This window comes from Lutjanus erythropterus, chromosome 1 (assembly GCF_056507025.1).
Source record: "Lutjanus erythropterus isolate fLutEry1 chromosome 1, fLutEry1.hap2, whole genome shotgun sequence".
NCBI lineage: Eukaryota > Metazoa > Chordata > Actinopteri > Lutjaniformes > Lutjanidae > Lutjanus > Lutjanus erythropterus.
The window spans coordinates 6,813,047-6,831,141 of record NC_139317.1 but is presented as its reverse complement, the minus strand read 5'-3'; the positions used below and the strand labels follow the sequence as shown (position 1 = coordinate 6,831,141).

Below are 18,095 nucleotides of genomic sequence, written 5' to 3'. Positions count from 1 at the left end.
GGATGGAGAGCAAAAATTTTGCTTTTGACTTTGATCCATTTGCGATTTAACTTATTTCAATGGATTTTTCGATTTGGAATTGAACTTGTGACACCCGTACTTTATTTTTTTTCCCAGGTGGTTGATCCAGCCATGAGAAAGTCCAAAGGAAAGAGATAAAGTAACTGGACCCTCATGGTTTGATTGACAGGTGGTCTCTGGAAAGTGTAGTGTTGAGTGCAAAGCTAAGATAGATAATACTAAAAAAAATACTATTAAAACTACATACAAATGTTTTGAACAACATACAGACAGCAGATGACATCATCCTGGACCAAAGGTGGACTGTCTACTGATGTGAGCCGCATAAATATGATGTGATGACAGCTCTGTGGCGTTTTGAGACAGCGAGGTATAGAATCTCACACTTCCTGCCACCTCTCCTCTTCCCTCCGTCCATCCCGTTTCCCCTGAGCTGCCTGCCTGCTTCCATAGAGGTGAAATCAAGTGGAACCACAATTACCGCAGCCTCCTATTGTTTACTGGGCGCTGTCTTCACAAAGGACAGGCTCCACCGCCAGGCAGGAGAGACAGAGAGAGATGAGGCTGAGGGTGTCCAATGCGAAGGGTGATACACGACGTGTCGTGTTAAAGCTGCAATAGGTTTCATTCCTCTGAGGAGGGAGCTGCTCAGATTGTAATACTGAGGGTAAATTTGTAAGACTGTGTGCTGCCTACAGTGATGAAACGTAAGTTTGTGGGTAGATGAAGCCCATAGAGACACACATACAGTACCGTCTCACACACACACACACACACACACACACACACTCACACTCACACACACACACACACACACACACACACACACACTGGCCTGAAGAGAAGAGGCAGGAACAAACACATTACTGCCATCAGTGACTGTCATCGAACACATTTCTCCTGCAGTCGCTGTGTGTTATGATTGTCACGGTTCAGGTGGCCTCCTTATGGCTGACTGAGGACACCTACGTGATGTCACTGTGTGGTCACTCCTCCCTGAGTGGCAAAAAGTACAATCTGCATTGTGTATTCATGTGGAAAAAATATGGAAAAGCCTTCCAAAATTGTTGTAAGGCTGCAACGACAGACTTTCTACAGACTGACAACGGCAAAGGAGAAGAAAAGTAATGTAATTGAGGCAACATGTAAAAGGCGATCTACAGTGGCTCCAACCTGGACTCTGACTCCAGGAGCAATGAGGCAGGTGTGTACAAGAGGGGCAAAAGCAGGGAGGAACCACAGGGAGGTCAGACATAAGACAGGCAGCAGGGAGCAAGAATATTTTCACATCTAATGTGGTGGATTAACGATTTACCATCAACTAAACCAGAGTTGGTGAATAGCGGAAAAGCAAATCAAGATGTTTGTAGTAACTTTATGTCATCTCTGATGAGTTTGAGGTGTGTTTTATGAACAAGCTTGTCTTAGTTTGGTAAAAGAGAGAAAAGGTGTACAGTTTATTACACACAATAATAAGTACATTTGATTTCTTGACATTTTGTGACTTTAATTTGTTTCTTTTTATTTGACTAAAAAAAATAAGAGAGCTTGTAAAAGTAGCAGCCTTTCCGCTTGTATAGATCTACATGTTATAGCTGAAACTGCAGGGGGAACGGAGCATCACCTGTTGAGGCACAAAATGGCATTACTAGACAGGAGGGACTGGGGCTAACTGGTTAGCATGCTAAGAGCAGAGAGATCTCTGCAACAGTCTTACTGTTTCTCGTTCTCTTGATCATTTTAATTGGACATTGTACACATTGCACCTGTAAAGACTCAATATTATCAAGAATGGGTTCAATTTGTTTAGTCTTGACCAGCTACAAAATACTGTTTACATATTAATGGATCAATGATAATGATAACCAATAATATGACAGTTTTAAGGTGGTCATTCTGCAAAATGAATACATTTTGTAGGTCTTTTTTTTTTTTACATTGAGGAGTTTTGGGTTGGTGAAAAGTCCCAAGGACATACAGGCAGGAGGGCTGCAGATACAGACATCACCACATCCTTCTCATTGGTCATAAGTGATGATTGAAGAGGATTCTGTTTACATATTGTTTTTAAGGTAAATGCTGCAAATTATACCTTTATGTAAAGGACATAAATACTTCCTCCTGCATGGCTAACATGTTTTCTGAACGAAACATGTAATGAAAACTTTAATATAAACTCAAATATCCTTGACCGTGTGTGATTTTGATCAGGCTGACAAACCCTGATCCTGCTGTGCCTGCAGGATGTCTGCTTCACAGACTGCAAGTACATTGAAAACTTGGTAATTTTCAAAACGTCCCGTCACAAAAGTAATCCAGCTGCAACAGACAGCAGACTATACAACTTTAAAAGATGTTGTCTTCCCACCTACAAAGCAGTCTGAAAATCCAACACGGTCAAGTCAGGTCAATTTTATTTATATAGCTCAATATCACAAAACACAATTTGCCTCAGGGGCTTCACAATCTCTACAGTGTTTGTCTTATTTTAGGCAGACCAACCCCAAAAGAGGGTAAGTGTTAAAGGGTTATAATAGCATCAGGAATCTCCAGTATATGCCTTCAGGCTCCGCTCAGCATTCTGTTACTTACCCTTCCCTATATACAGTATATATTTGTCAGGGAACTCAATATCTGGCCACAAATTCAACACCCACAGACCACCAAATGTATGGTACACCATATGGATTGACCATTATTACGAGGAGGTGATACTGCAGAACAAAGTGACATCAATGCATATGTTCCATTATGATTAATGAGCTCCACAGCTCCTCAAACACTGAAGCTAATTTCAGCCTCCAGTATTACTGTACAATCAGAGCGTCTGCAAGAGTTTCATCATTATAGCGGCGAGGCACAAAGACCAAATGCCAGGGCTGCAAGACCATCTAATAAAACAATGATTATAAGTCCAGTGAAATAATATAACACATTTAACTTAAAGGTTAAGGATGATTTTATTTTTATTTTTCGCTAAGTTGTTAACACTAAGAACAGGAACACTGAGAAGTCAGTCAGAGGTCAGTCTAACTACTAAAATACTAAATAGCGCATGATATATAATGAGTGAGCATCTCAAAATAATGAGTTAGTGCAACTTTCTCAAAACAGTAATTGAATACTAATGAGAAAATCTGTCATTATCTTGAGACAAAAAGTCATTATTTTGAGATAGAAAGTCACACTTGCAGATATTACGATAGATAAGTGTTAGAATATTTTTCTTCCTATGCTTCCTTTTGCAGAAAACTACATGTGACTATGTTGTAGTTAGGGGGATCCATGTTATAGTTAAGATAATGGATGAGGTTACTTATAGCAAGGGAAATCTTAGAGAATAAACATGATATTAGCCAGATGTTAAGATGCCTTTAATCTATTTATGCTGTGCTCTCAGAAAAGTTCTTTGTTAGACTTTGTTCATCTTGGATTTTATGTGACCCTGACCCAAAATAAACCGCTGAACGAATCTTCTTGTGTCGTCTCAACCACCACAGAAAACCATCATTATAGTAAGTCATCATTTTAAAAAGGTTTCTCATTATAATGACTTACAGGATTTTTTTTATCACATTAGCTGTAATGACCTTATATAGAGAGACAGTGCATCCAGCAATGTAATGAAGAGGAAACAAGTCTTTAAACTACAACTAGATCTAGCTGTTTGTCGCTGGCAACAGACTTCAGCCTGCAGTATAAACCACAGCACTGTAGAGTAACATCAGATCTCATGAGTAAAGAAAGTTTATATCAAGTTGACACTTCTGTCCACATTTGCATGCTTCCTTTCTTCCTAAGAGCTCACTCTCTGCTTTGAGTTACATAACCTGCTGGTTTTCCAGCTGTTCCTACACCGGTCATGTGCTCAGCGTTTCATTTGATGTCGCTGTGTAGTGTCTAAAAAAACATATTGACAGGAAAGAGAAAGTGGAGAAACTGGCAAAATTAGCTGGGGCATCAAGGCCACTGTGGCGGCAGAGCAGATATGTTTTTGAGCAGCACGGCGGCTACGGTCATCGTGGATGCCACGAAATTCCTGCTAAACTGTCTGTGTGTGTGTCCTGCTTAACGCAGTGGAAACAACATAATTACCAAAAAACCTTTCCAGATCCAGACACAATGAAGAATAACAATACAGATTTCAGCACAACGTACCGATTACAAAGCTAATGTGCAATCGTGTTAGTGTTGTGAAATACGAGCAGCCGCCTCCGTGCACCGTGAACGCTAACTCCGTTTCACATTCATGAAAAGGATCTGAGACCCCTCGAGAAGAAGCGGAAGGGAATCAGGAAGAGGGAAGAGGAGACGGAGAAAGGATTTATCTCTCCCAGCAGATGTAGAGAGCGCTGCTAAGGCTCCCAGTCAGCAGCCAGGACAGTTTACAAGCTGCAAAATAGATTGATTGTCTATGGATCCCTGTCCCTGGGTGGCTGCCAACTGTGAGCTAATTAAAGAACACTTCTCCGGAGAAACACTGAGCAGCAACCAAGCACATCCTATTCACTCTCGAGCAAACATGTTGCTCTTAACCCCTGCAGAGGGAAAAAAAACCCATTTCTGCCAGGTGTCACTGTACTGTCTAAAGAAACAGCTTGTTGCATTGTGTTGTTAAAATAAATACGTGTGACACTGTTTCCATACTTTGGCCTGACATTCAGCAGCGAGAAGGTCAGAGATGTAGCAAAAGCAGGGTATATTTTTAATCTGAATATTAACTGTCATTTTAAAGCCATTATAAAACTGAATGGCTGCAATCACACATCCTTCTTCGATCACTGGCTGATTCTTCCAACCTTTAAAAAGGCAGATGCTGAGGTGTTCCCCAATCAGTTTGCATTCATTTCCCTGCACACTCTAATTTCAGATAACAAAACATGGGTGGCGGTGTCAAAACCGCAGAGCCATGTGGCTGCCAGCTGACAGCAGCAATCATTTTTCAACACATTTAGTAGTGACTGCAAACTAGCATTAGTGAAAACTACCAATGTCAGGTAGGAGGAAAACTGACAAAGAGAGGAGGCAATGTACATCACCGATCCAACTTCTTGACTTTTCTCCTGGGCTATATGAAAAGGTGGAAACTGGTGTAACTGTGCTGGCCTGTCAGCTTTGCATTTCTGTACATGTTGAAGCAGTGTGCATGGGGCTCTATAAGAAAAGCAATACTCGGGTGGCATCCTTTTTTTTGTTGTTGTTGTCTTTCAAAGATGTAAAACACAAACCTACATATGTGGAATGAATTAAACTTTATCTGCTCTGACGTAGGCTGCAAATATTAGCATGTCTGCTAATGTCATATTAGCTAACTAGCTTACTACCTATAACAATTCCCACCAGGGGTTAAATGGAGATGTGTTCTGTTGGGGGATTGAAGAGGAGGAACATGTGGGCGACGCAGCTCTTTCTGGCTAGCTCTCTTAGCTCGGTTAGCTTAGCTTTTATCCTGGCTTTCTCCTGAAGTGATTGTGGCTCAGCTGGTTTGGCTTGGTGACCATCTCAAGGTCCACTGCACTTAATCCCTGCACTTCCTTTTCCCACGTTAAGAAGTGTATTTCTGTTATCTATTATATAAATGCCATATTTCACCATCTGACCAATGTTTGCTGGGAGCTAGCTTTAGCTTCCGTCTTTTTGCATTAAGCATAGCGTTATATCATGTACGCAACTGTTAAGTAATATTTCAGACCATTTTACAGGGTTGTGATTTTAAAATGTGTCATTAAAATGTCAGCTGGAGACAGACTTATTAGCTGACTCAAAGAGTTTAAGCATTAGCTTACATTAGCTAGCTAGGAATCAAATACCCTGTTTTTCAAAAGTTACTGCCAGTTTCAATGTTAAATTGGCCACTCATATCACTGTGAACTGCATACAGTACGAGAATGAAAAGCTTGGCAGACACAGCAACAGTCACGAAGGAGGTTGGGGCTTAGCGAAGGGTCAGTTCACAGCATTCAAATTTCAGTTTTGCATATTAGCATGCTAAACATTTGCTAATTAGCGCTAAACAAAGCTGGAGGGATTGAAATCTAGATATTATAGCAGACTCTATTTAGACAAACATTCCAAACTGATCCTCAGAGAAACACGAATATCTGCAACAAAGTTCATTGAAATTCAGCCAATAGTTGTTTAAACATTTGACCCCACCAAAAATGTCAGTCTGCTGGTGGCACTAAACAAAAGGTCAGAGAATTATGGAAATAATTTGGATTCATGCTCCGGTGAATATGAATATCTGTCCCAAGCTTCAATGCCAACAATATAAGTGTAGATATTTCATTCTGAAGCCCGTACAATATGGCAAAAAACGTCTGAAGAACAACATGAGAATGAAAAGGAAGTGTGCATCCACTGCTACAGCTTCAAGAGAAAATATCCAGCTCACTAGCCACTAGAAAACTGCCCAACAAGCTACAGAACCATCACACATGTTAACTGAATGCATGCACTCTATGTTTTAATAGTGAGTCAGTAATGAGTTTGCGTGTGTGAGGACGTACCGGTGCAGGAGTATTCGTCCACTCTGATGAAGCCTGGCAGACAGTCACAGCGATGGCTGCCGGGCAGGTTGACACACACCGTGTTGGACTGGCAGTAATGCATCTGGGTCGCACACTCATCAATATCTGAGGACAGACAGAGCAGATACAGTGGATTGATAACTCAGCAGATAGTTCTCTAAGGATTCTTCGGGCAGCTGATGAAGCAGGCGGATGAGGCTCATTGAACTGCATCAACACCGTGGCGTTAATCTCAATTCACCTTGTTGCTCACAGTTATTAATTAGAGTGTTGCCCGTCCAAAAATGGTCCAAAAAACGGCCTTTACTCATCGATCACACTGACAAAGAAGGCAACGTTTTCAAAGGATGGTTTCTCCCTGCTTCAACATATAAATTGCAGTGTTGTTTAGTTAGAGCAACAGAAAAGAGTACCTGGCAAAAAAGGGCAAGAAAGAAAGAGAGAGAGAAGAAAAGTCAGAGACTGAGACTGGAGACCAAAATCCACAACAGCCTTCTGTAATTGAGGGTCTCATGTACACAATAGTAAGCATCTAAAAAGTATTAGAAATTAATTTTAATCCCAATTTGAAATATTGTCATTTAAGTTTTTGTACATTCTCCTGATACTGAGTTTGACCTGACTGTGGTAATGCTTGGTAAAATATTCCATGAACCAATCATGAGCAATCCATCAGCTGTCCAGCTCAAATGGGTGCAACAAAAGCTCTACGCCCCTGTCTAGACTGCCTCTCAGTGTCCTAAACCGTTATAATCCAGACTCCTTTGACAAAACAGCTGACCTTGCAGAACACAGGAGATGCAGGTCTGATTTGACCCATAGCAAGTAATGTTGGTTTTTTAATGCAAAAGTACACATTAACGCAAAGTACAGCTGGTGACTTCAGTTCCTAGTTGGAAAATGCTGAAATCAAAGTGGTGAAAATATTCAAAATGTGGTGTACACTTAAATTGATACTGATTTTTTCCTTTTTTAAAGTTTTGCTCCTAACCCTGTTCACAGCAGTACATTGACAGCTACTGCGCTCGTACTCCAGAGAGATGTCAATCAAAATGTGATCTGCCACATTTACACAGTCTTCAGAAAATGTCTAAACAGCAAAAATTGATTTTTGAACTAGGTTTTGTAATATTTATGAACATTTATTTTCACTTAGATTTTCGTGGATGCTTAAAGAGACTTCAATATCATAAGCCATGTTTCTCAGTGACCAGGAACCTTTGAAAAAAATCAGTGTATGCTTCCACTTCAGGGTCTCAGAGGTTATTACTTTCACCCCAACCCCAAAGTACTAGAACTTTTGGGTGGGGCTTCTTGCGCTGAAAATTTCTGATTGGTCCAATATTCTTAGCATTTTATTTCAGCGATCATTTCCAAAGATCTGCAACTGCAAACCATCTTGTTTTTTGTTTGTTGTGGTCTGACACATAAACATGGAGGTACAGAAAAAAAAGCATACAACAGATGGAGCGGCAATGAAATCGTACAGTTGCAAACAAAAAATGTTTAAAAACAGCTCTTGCTTTTTTATGTGTCATCAGACTAATTTGGCTTATCTTTGCAAGTCTTTGCAGAAAAACATGGGCTGAAGAAACCTTTTAGTTACTTTAAAAGTAGTTCCAGGGACTAATATTTCTGGGTAATATGTGTGTAAACACAGCTATATGTGCATTTTTAAGGCTGTAAGAGGAGAGAATGGGGAGAGGACATGAGATGAAAGCAAGGGAAAGAAAAGGAAGCGAGCTGATGAGATAAAGACATATTATAAACTGAAGAGGACAAAGGACGGCAGGTAGAGTGGCATCTTTCCCGACGTCCATATTGTGCCACTAATATGACACATTGCCGCCTCTTTTCGTACACAGAATCTCAACTCTTCCTAATGTAGCTTGAAAGACATTGTATGAGCATTAAAACACGGAGCTCAGGGAGGCATTAGCTGAGCTGGTTGACTGCTGATGAAATGGGATGGGAAACACACAAGGGAGGTGTTATGCAGAAGGGGCCTAAATTTGTGTGTGTGTGTGTGTGTGTGTGTGTGTGTGTGTGTGTGTGTGTGTGTGTGTGTGTGTGTCTGTGTGTGTGCACGTGTATAGCGTATTTATGTGGATGTGAGCAGCAGAAGAGCCAGTTTCCTGAGGCTAACAGGACTTTCCACCACTTAAGGGAGCCTGTACGCTACACTTAAGGGAAGGAGAGAGTGGGGAGAGTATTTCCATATCCTCTCCTTGGATAAATACATTCCAGCTTTGAGGTTTTCAGCTCACACTTTTCCCCTTACAACAGAATGAATTTGTATGAAGTATGTAATTGACTTACATGCAACACCCAGAGGTTTTTTCTCTGCAAATTTCATCCTTGGAGAGTGTACAGTAGGAGTGTTGAATTGCACAATCAAAGAGAGACGGATCGTGTATTCAGGCGTACAAAGCCTTGCCGGCCTTCAGCGTAAAAAGCATTGATCTGCTACATCAAAAACACTGAACTTATTCGAGTGCTTTGAGGCTGCGAAACAGTACCTGAATCCAATCCTCATCTTGTCCTGAAGCGTTGCTCCACCCTGAAAGCTGCTCATTTGATTACTCTTTATTGGCGAGACGCGCCAAACGTTCCTCCAGCCGGATGATGGCCGACCCTGTGATGTCGCTGACACAATGGCTTCAATAATTTAAGCTCAAGGGCTTGGTGCTTTTATCAGCTCTCATTTAAAGTGGGAAAAGCATCTACTGTCAAATCTGACATGTGATGACGCTTTCTGATCTCTGCAGTTCTGAGGTCCTGCATCCCCTGTGTTTGTAACAGTGTGTGTGTGTGTGTGTGTGCCCACGTGTCTGTGTGTGGGTGCATGTCTTCGCCCTCTGCAGCCTCCTCTGGGAGCGTCGTATCAGGTGAGGTCTGCTGACAGAACTGGAACTGTCATTTCACACAGGGGGGAATTCATTTTTCTGGATTTGCCGGTGTCTCTCCCTCCGTCTCCCTCCCTCCTCCTCCTCCTCCTCCTCCTCACTCCCTCCCTGCCTCCCCTCTCTGAGCTCACTTTCTTCATCTCTCTGCTGCTTTATTCATGCTGTGATGTAGGTCAGGGCTGGAGAGGGGAACAGCTAAAAATAAGGCAGGATAGGACTCAGTGCAGGAGCATGTATGTATGCATGTGTGTGTGTGTGTGTTTGTGAGACACTGTGTCTGCCTGGTGTTGAGTGTTTGGATGCTATGAGGCAGAAAGAAAGAAGACTCTTCATATTCTTGTGTTTGTTTGTGTGTTTGTGCGCACGGAGGCGTGCATGAGTGTTTACGCACACTAGCATCTGCCTTACCCCTTACTGTACAGAGGTTAATGGAAACCGCTTTCTATCCAATAGCAATATTGTCTCCTGCTGACTAAAACTCTTTATTTTCTTTGCTCTAATCAACCCAGATTTTGTGTGTGTGTGTGTCTGTGTGTGTGCACATGTGTGTGTCCACATTTTCAGCCATTGCAGCTGATCAGTCTGTTTGCGCAGCTCATTTTTCGGTCTGTTTGAAGCTCACTGGGTGAAGCTGCTGCCTCAGAACGAGAGAAACAAAATTCAGACATAATACCTCACTTCAAAACTATTCACCAGATTCTTTTCTCTTTCTGAAATATTTCTCTTTCTCTTCTTCCCTAATAGGAGACTTTGCCGCTTCGTGATGACGACGACGATGAGACTTTCATAGCCATCTCTCAAAAAAAAAAAAAAAAACAAACAAAAAAAAACCCTCAGATTGTTCATCCATTTTCTTTCCAGGTTTTCAGTTTGTCTGTCACGCAGTGGGGTGCTTTCAGAAACTTGTGAACAGAGGTCTGTGAAATTTGTTTGAAATGGTGTTTGGAAACAGAACAATCGATCTGATTCTGGTGATGACTCAAATCTCAGATATTCATCATTTAACATGGATCAAGGCTTAGCTTTGAAGAAAAAAACTTTAGAACAGACGCTCCCAATTTCAAATGTTATACTTTATATAATACTTAACGAAATATGAAATTGAAGTGTGATTAAAGTGTAATTTTAATGTCTATCAATGAATAATGAATGTCTATCATGAATACAGAATCTGTAGGCAAGGAACAAGAATTTGGTATTGGAAGAGCTCTGGTTTCTGTTTTTTCTCCATTTATATCTGAGTAATAATGACTAATCACATTTGAGCAGGCTTTGGTTCCAACAGTCTGTGTGGAGAGCAAAAGAGGTGAGATGAAATGAGATCTCAAAAAAAGACGTCGTCATCAGACGATAGCCAACGGTTTCTGATAGAGATGCACGGATTTCAATTTTCTTGGCCGATTCTGATTTTTTGAAGGGTCTGACCTGCCGATTTCGATTTTGGCCGATTCCGATTTTCAGTCCTTCTAAGAACTGTACTTGACAGCAAGTCATGGAATCTCATGGGATTTTGTGGGACGTGATTTCACGTGATCTCCTGTGGAAGCAGATGTAAACAAACCGGAGACTGACGCGTTGCAACAGTTTGCTGCAGTAAAACTTTGCCGTGACAAAAACAGATGCAGAAGTTAAACGAGTCTGGATGAGAAAATGTTTGAGGAGACGCATCAACACAGGTTGTTTATTCTTCAGCCAGAACAGGAGGTGAGATTTTAACTGTCCCTCTGCGAACAGCAGTCTGCTGCTGGCTAACATTAGCATGAATGGCTAGAGAGTTTATGGCTGTTCTGCAACATTGTCAGCTGCTCTGTCTCGTTGTAGACTGTCTGTCTTCTCTTTATCCTGCTCTTGGAATCTGTTGCTGACACCAGCTTCAAGCAAGCATGTGTCTGAGTGTGTGTAGCTGTCATCAGCACTGTGTTGATATCACGGTCAGTTTGTCTGCTGCGTGCATGACGTGACCATAGTGCAGAACACACGTGTGACAATGACCGGCACAGAATCGGAAATGTGACGCTGACCGGCCAGTCACCAGTCAGGGCCGGTCACGTGAAAACCAGCCCGATTCCAAGCATTGCCGATTAATTGGTGCAAGTCTAGTTTGTGAGGTCGGTGTAACTGAAGCATCCTGGTGTCCTGTTGTTTATTTCTCATTTAAACCTTTGTTAAACACCCTGACACAAATTGTGTAATAATTGAACGTTTTTGTTTTGAAGAAAAGAACACAGACACAATATATTATTTCCAGCAGAGCACTTTTATATGCCTTAAAATATGCCTGAAGGGTTTTCTAAGAGATCAAAGATAACACAGCACTGTAATCTGTAGTAAATCAACGCATCTGCACCCAGAATAAAACCAAACTGTAACACCCAAGTGGCTCATTTAAGTAAACCGCCCATGGTCTGACAGTTTCACCATTTATTTTGCACAGAATTGGGTTACACAGTGATACAGCTACATGTGCACCTAATGAAAAGAGCTGACCATTAATGTGAACAGTATATGTAGGAATTAATTCAGTTTTTGCAAAATGAACCTTCTAAAACTGCTGCTCCTTCCTTCCTTCCTTCCTGACTTGAGTAGCTATGACACACTGCAACTTCAGTGGACATAAATCTAATAACACAAGTTATTAATTCATGTGCATCATAGAGAAAAGTGCCTCCTGCTAAAGCATCTGTTCTTTGAAAAGGACTTTACCCAACCCATCTTCATCACAGGCACACAAGGTGTATGAGACGCTGACACAAACCCCCTTTAACACATCATGAAATGGTTTGGTACTGCAAAATTACTTGGGTAGGCTTTGGAAAAGACCGTGCTTGGGGTTTCAATAAGTATGTGACGTCACTGAAGTGACCCGCAAGACGAAAGCCACAGGACAACAATAAGTTCATGTACCTTAAAACTTCCATCCAAATGTCATCATCACTCCCGATACAAATCTGTCAAGGCAGATGCCTCATTCGCACATACAGACACATACAGACACATACAGTCAACACTCAGCGATCAACATTCCCCTCTTCTCTGACCCCTCTCTCACTCTCCCTCTCTCCATTTTATTGTGCACAGAAGTTAATCTCACCCAGCAATTACACACCGTGATAATTGAGGCTTGCACAGAGCATGGCTTTCAGTACACAGGCGTACACACACACACACACACACACACACACACACACACACAGCTGTGCTGGAAGAGGGATTGGATATTTCATTCATTTTTTTTCTAACGCAATTGGTACAAACAGCTAATCAGCTTTTTTTTTTTTATTTGATTTCGCTGAAACACAATAAATAACCCAAACAGTTTGAATGAGAAACAAATAATTTCCCAACAATAGGCACTTTCACGCAAATCATTATGTCTATATGCAAGTTTCAATCACTGCACAGCAAGTCTGTACAATGCAATCAGGATTTATGACATTACAGCATTAAACAGCACAGCAACAGTCTGGGTTCACTTATCAAAGGGGAACATTTGACTGCAAACAAAGTTGTCTATCTGTATTGGGTTAGTGCTGTCATCCTTTTTTCAGTAACAAGCGATGTTAGCCAGAATTACACTTACACTCCATTACTTCAACAGTTTGGAGGGTCAGCTTGCTTGCTGATGTCTGACTGGGAGTCGGGTCCGAGGATTATCATCAATTTTGTCTCTGTCCGTTCAGTGCATTGACTGGTCTGGAATGTCTTAACTTAGTGCAGGGGCTGCTGGCCTCCTCCGAAAGCTCCAATTATGTTATGTCTTCTCATATCCGACATTCACTTGAGTTTTGCTCAAAGTTGGACTTCTGGGGTGCTGCATGTGCTAAAACACAGCATCTTCATTTTCTTTTTCGTTGTTAAATAAAATAATGCATCATAGAGTTCTGCACGGGGCCAAAAACTCCAGTTCTAGCCCAGCTCTAGCCCAACAAAGTCCGCAATCGTTCAACCTGAACCCAGCCCGAGACTGACATCAGTATCACTTTAAACTCTCTCTGATATGCGTCGTCTCTGATATAAGTGAAGCCACATGACCCAGAAGCAAATAAGGATCCACGGCCTACTTTTCTTTGCACTGCACATGACCAAATGGCATTTCGTTTGCAGTGGTTACGAAGCCAAAACTCTTCCAAAATGCAGCTGAAGCATCAGGAACTTTTACGAATTTGCCACGTTCCAACTCATCCATGGAGCATTTACACAACAAATAATGAGCATGAGCCAGAGCACGGGCCTGATGATGTCAGCATGTCTGTGCTTGCAGTTTAGTTTAGTTAGGTTTAGGCAAAGAAAGGTACTTGGCTAGTTTTGAGAAAAGTTCATGATTTTGACCCACCCATCCACCTCACAGTGACACAAAAGTGATGAAGATGTAGGCATTGCCATTCCAGACAGAGGTTTCCACAAGGAATGTTACAACATAAACTGTTGCTTTCTATAACTATCAACTAGGTATTATAATGACAAATCTTACCAAATTTTCAGCACAGAACAAGACTGATTTAATCCTCTGACTCTAGCCAGGAAGTATGTTAGCCATTTCAGTGCAGTCTTGCACACAGACACTGAAGTTTCTGCCCTGCACTATGATCAGTCATAATTACTACGGCCACTAGAGGCTGCTGCCTAACAATAAATGTAAATATGGGTCAAGATAAGCTGCTTTCTCAGATGTCCTATACAACTGTCTCTCTGGAGGGGAAAGGCTGTTTGTACAGTAGCATATTAACTCTTTCAATGAGTAACTGAGTTAACTGAGAAGATGATTTTAAAGCACAGCCTATATGGTGTGAACCGAAATCCTCACATATGCAGCTGAAACACAATGCAGACTGTAAGTCGGGGCATCAACTGTCACCGACTCCTACTGAAGTAAGAAGAAGGCGGTGTTTTTCAGTGTTGTGTTTCATCTTGAAACAAAAAAGTTCATTGCTTTAGAAATCCGAGAGAAGTTCAGTGATGGTTCACGGTGGGTGCGGCGTGTTTCAGGTGCAAATGTCTGCACATGTAAGATTATATAGCTTAATACCTTTTGCTGTCCTGGCTGAAGACAGAATCTTGATGAGGTCATGAGAGTGCTGACTCTCCCCTCCTTCAATCTTCATAAACGTCCAAACAAACACTTCATTTAATTTTTGCTCTGCTGTCAGTTGATCACACATTCATCCCAATATCTCCGCCCCCACAGGAATCTTGTCTCTCTGGTGCAGATACAGCAAAAGTTTAAATCTTATAAAGGCTTTGATGCTATTACAATGCACAAACACTGCATAGTGTATAGGATCGTCAGTCTCAATTTTGGTCACCTCGCTGTTCTTGTTAAGTGAATTTTGGTTTAGAAACTTCAATTTTTGGCAAACTTTTCTTTTTTCCCGGGGACACTTATTTCCTCTTGTGTGTGTCAGGTGATTGACAGGCAGCTGAGCATAACGTAATGCTGCGCTGATATGAAAACTCTCACTCAGCACAGTGAAATAAAGATAAAAGAAAAAGTTTCTTCTCATTCCTGTGATGGGCTTTTATCCCTGTGTGGATGTTTTCATACTGCGCAAGAACGAAATGGACTCCTCTGAAGGAAGAAGTTAATCTCAGCCAGCAATTACATACCATGATAATTGAGTCTCATACGCAGCTTTTTTTTTGCTTTCAACAACTTCAACTTGCGAAGGAGGAAAGTGAGCTGGGATATCTCCCACCACGCTCCATTATTCCTGTGGCAGCGGGAACTTAAGTCTACTGGCACAAACTTGAAAAGAACTGCGGTATTATCCTTTAATATGGGCTGAGCCACGGAGAGGGCCAAATGATTTTCATGGCAGGGGTTTCATCACCACAGTGAGGATGCGCAGAGGCCTCAGACGTCTGAACTCGATGACTAAACTCTCTTATCTTTCTGTGCTGCAAACAAATCAAACACAAACAACGACGATCAACATGCAGCGCAGGACTACACCTCTCCCTCTGATGCTGCGCGTCCCCTCGTGGAGCTGGAGGAGAAAAAGAACCACTGATGCATTTAATTAGAGAGCCTTTAGCGAGCAGCAGCTCTTATCGCCATCCTTGTCCTTCCAGAAGACGCATACAGAGCAGGAAGTGCTCTGGTTGAGCAGATTAGAGCCCGCTCAGGAACACGCTGTTTGCATTGTCTGTCAGAGTATGGCTGGTGGGTATGGGAGAACTGAACGACGGTGTGGTTCTCTATCAGGAGAAAGAAGCGGTGTGAGCGAGGTGCTTTAATCTACCTGTCACTCCGCAGCTTCAACGAGGAGCTGCCATTCACCGAGCCGCATACTGACAGACTTTGAGACAGACACTCTGAAGGCTGAAACAGTGACAGAGTCCTTCTGTCAGGCAGAGCGGAGCAGTTTACCTAGATGACAGGCGCCGTGTGTGTGCGCGTGCTGGATGTTCGCACAGGTATATTTACTGCAAAGCTTAGAAAAGTACACCTGGGTGCCCACTAACTGAAATAAATCCATATATCAGGCAGAGGGAGGTGGTGCAGCGTGTGCCTCTCCTCACAGTTTAACGGATTACTGCACAGCTGAGGTCTTATTGTTGCTTGTGAAATCCTAAAAGCAAACTGAATTTGTGTTGCCGAAGCAGAGAGGTGTATATCACAGAACAAAGACAATCCACTGTAGCAGACAGTGAAACAAGGCAACATATAGCACAAACTTTTCCTTTTGCAACTGTCGCTGTTTACCTTCCTCCATCACAAAATATATTATTTTAAGTACAAGTAGTAATACCATGCTGTAAGAATATTCTATTACAAGTAAAAATTATTTAATTATGGGTTACCCAGAGTTCAAAGTGACACCCACAAATGTCTTGTTTTACCCGACCCACCTCCAAAATGATTAATTTTACTATAATTTAACCCCTTGATTCCACTGGGAACGTCGGATTTGATCCGTCCTCCACACGTACTTGCCTCTGGATTTTCCCATGAGCTCCTGTTTTTCCTTGCTCTCTCTCTCTGTTTCCTCCAGGGATCACAATTCCCCTGCAGTTCTCCCGACTGCTGATTAATTTTCCCATCTTTTTTTCTGTTACATTGTCACAACCTGTCTCTGACTCTGGGGCGTCCAGCGTGTCTTAGTCTTATACAACTCTAAAGTTCTACCGCTACCACCCAGACAACAACGCAGCTACATCAAACCAGACTTCCCAAGAATTCCCGTTTCTTAAGGAAAGTTGTAAAGGAAAGGACAGGTGCAAAAAATAAGTGAATGAAAGAAAAGTGATGAATGTAAGTTTATGCCAGGGATTTAGGCAAATTCATGTTAGAAGGACAAATTATTCTGTATTCTTTCCTGAGAATTAAAAAAATAATAATAATGCTGTTGCAGTGCACTCATTATTTTGTTATTTTCATTCTTTAAAAGTCACCAGAATGCAGAAAACAGAGTCTCTGAAACTCTCATTCCTGTTTCTATGTTTGAGGTTTCAAGGTTGGCAAGAATGCCTCCATAGCTTTGTTGATTCGGTAACTTTTTGTTTCCTTTATCTTTCCTTTGTGCTTTTACCACAGATAAGTGGGTTATGTAGTTGAATAGTTTCTTTTTTGTCTGTGTCTAATAATTGCAAGTCTGCACAGGGTCTTTTATTTTGAAAATTCACCGGCTGCTCTATACCATTTCTGTGTCTCACTTCCTGCTTGCTCAGTCTCTGTGCAGCTTGACACCATTGCATCCATCAGAAATCTAGTCTAATTGTTCTCTGTGTGTTTTCACATCATATTTTAAAAGTTCTTCATGTGTTTATGTAAAATCTTAATTTGTAAAGTAACCAGTAACTGTAATCATTATGTAATGAAAAAAGTAGAGAGAAAAAGTACAATATTTGCCAAATGATATTTGCTAGATGCTAAAATTTGTACTTAAGTACAGTATGTTAGTAAATTCAACCACTGATGCTTACATACAGAATAATAGTACAAGTGTACAGAATAAACTGTGCAGGTCTTTCAGATCACAGACGTATGATGAGTCATGCACCAGGTCAAAAAGCCAAAGCATTATTCTGCAGGTGGTGTAACACTCTAACACCTACCTACAATATTACTGCGTCAACAGACCTGTCAGAAACTATCCTGTTTCCCACAAACACACAACGTTTGAGTCTAACCTCCCAGAGTCTAGGTTATCGTGACTTACTGCAGTGGCAGTGCAGTGCTGGGGTGTTTGGGGTTAAAGTGACAGTGACTCTCAAATCAAAAATACATATTTTTCCTCTGGCCTGTAGTAGTATTTATTCATCTAGATTGTTTTGGTGCGGGTTGCCGAGTTTTGGAGATATCGACCGCACAGATGTCTGCCTTCTCTCCAGTACAATGGAACTAGATGGCGCTCCAAGTACCAAAAAATTACATTTGAAAAACTCATCAGCACTCAATCAGTCTTTCCTGAAATCACAATCTGGTTGCTCAAAACAATATACAGACTTGTTGTGAGTAGTTTCATAGAGGAACTACTTTATTTACACCCACTGAACCATATCACTGAAGGAAGTGTGCATCTTCTCATGAATGAGAGGCTTGTGCATGTTACAGCATGGGCTGTAATCATTAATGGCGTCCTCCTTGGCTGTATTTTAACGTTAGCATCACCGGGCTAGACAGTACGGTGATACAGCT

General features: G+C 41.5%; 1 protein-coding gene across 1 annotated transcript in view; it reads right to left on the bottom strand.

Moving 5' to 3' along the window:
- The window catches only part of LOC146332578 (protein kinase C-binding protein NELL1-like), a 381,691-nt gene that overhangs the window by 118,410 nt on the left and 245,186 nt on the right, over window positions 1-18,095 (bottom strand). Inside the window, exon 13 of the mRNA XM_084732249.1 lies at window positions 6,531-6,656. Within this exon, the coding sequence (XP_084588375.1) occupies window positions 6,531-6,656 (126 nt within the window). The remainder of the gene's footprint in view (window positions 1-6,530; window positions 6,657-18,095) is intronic.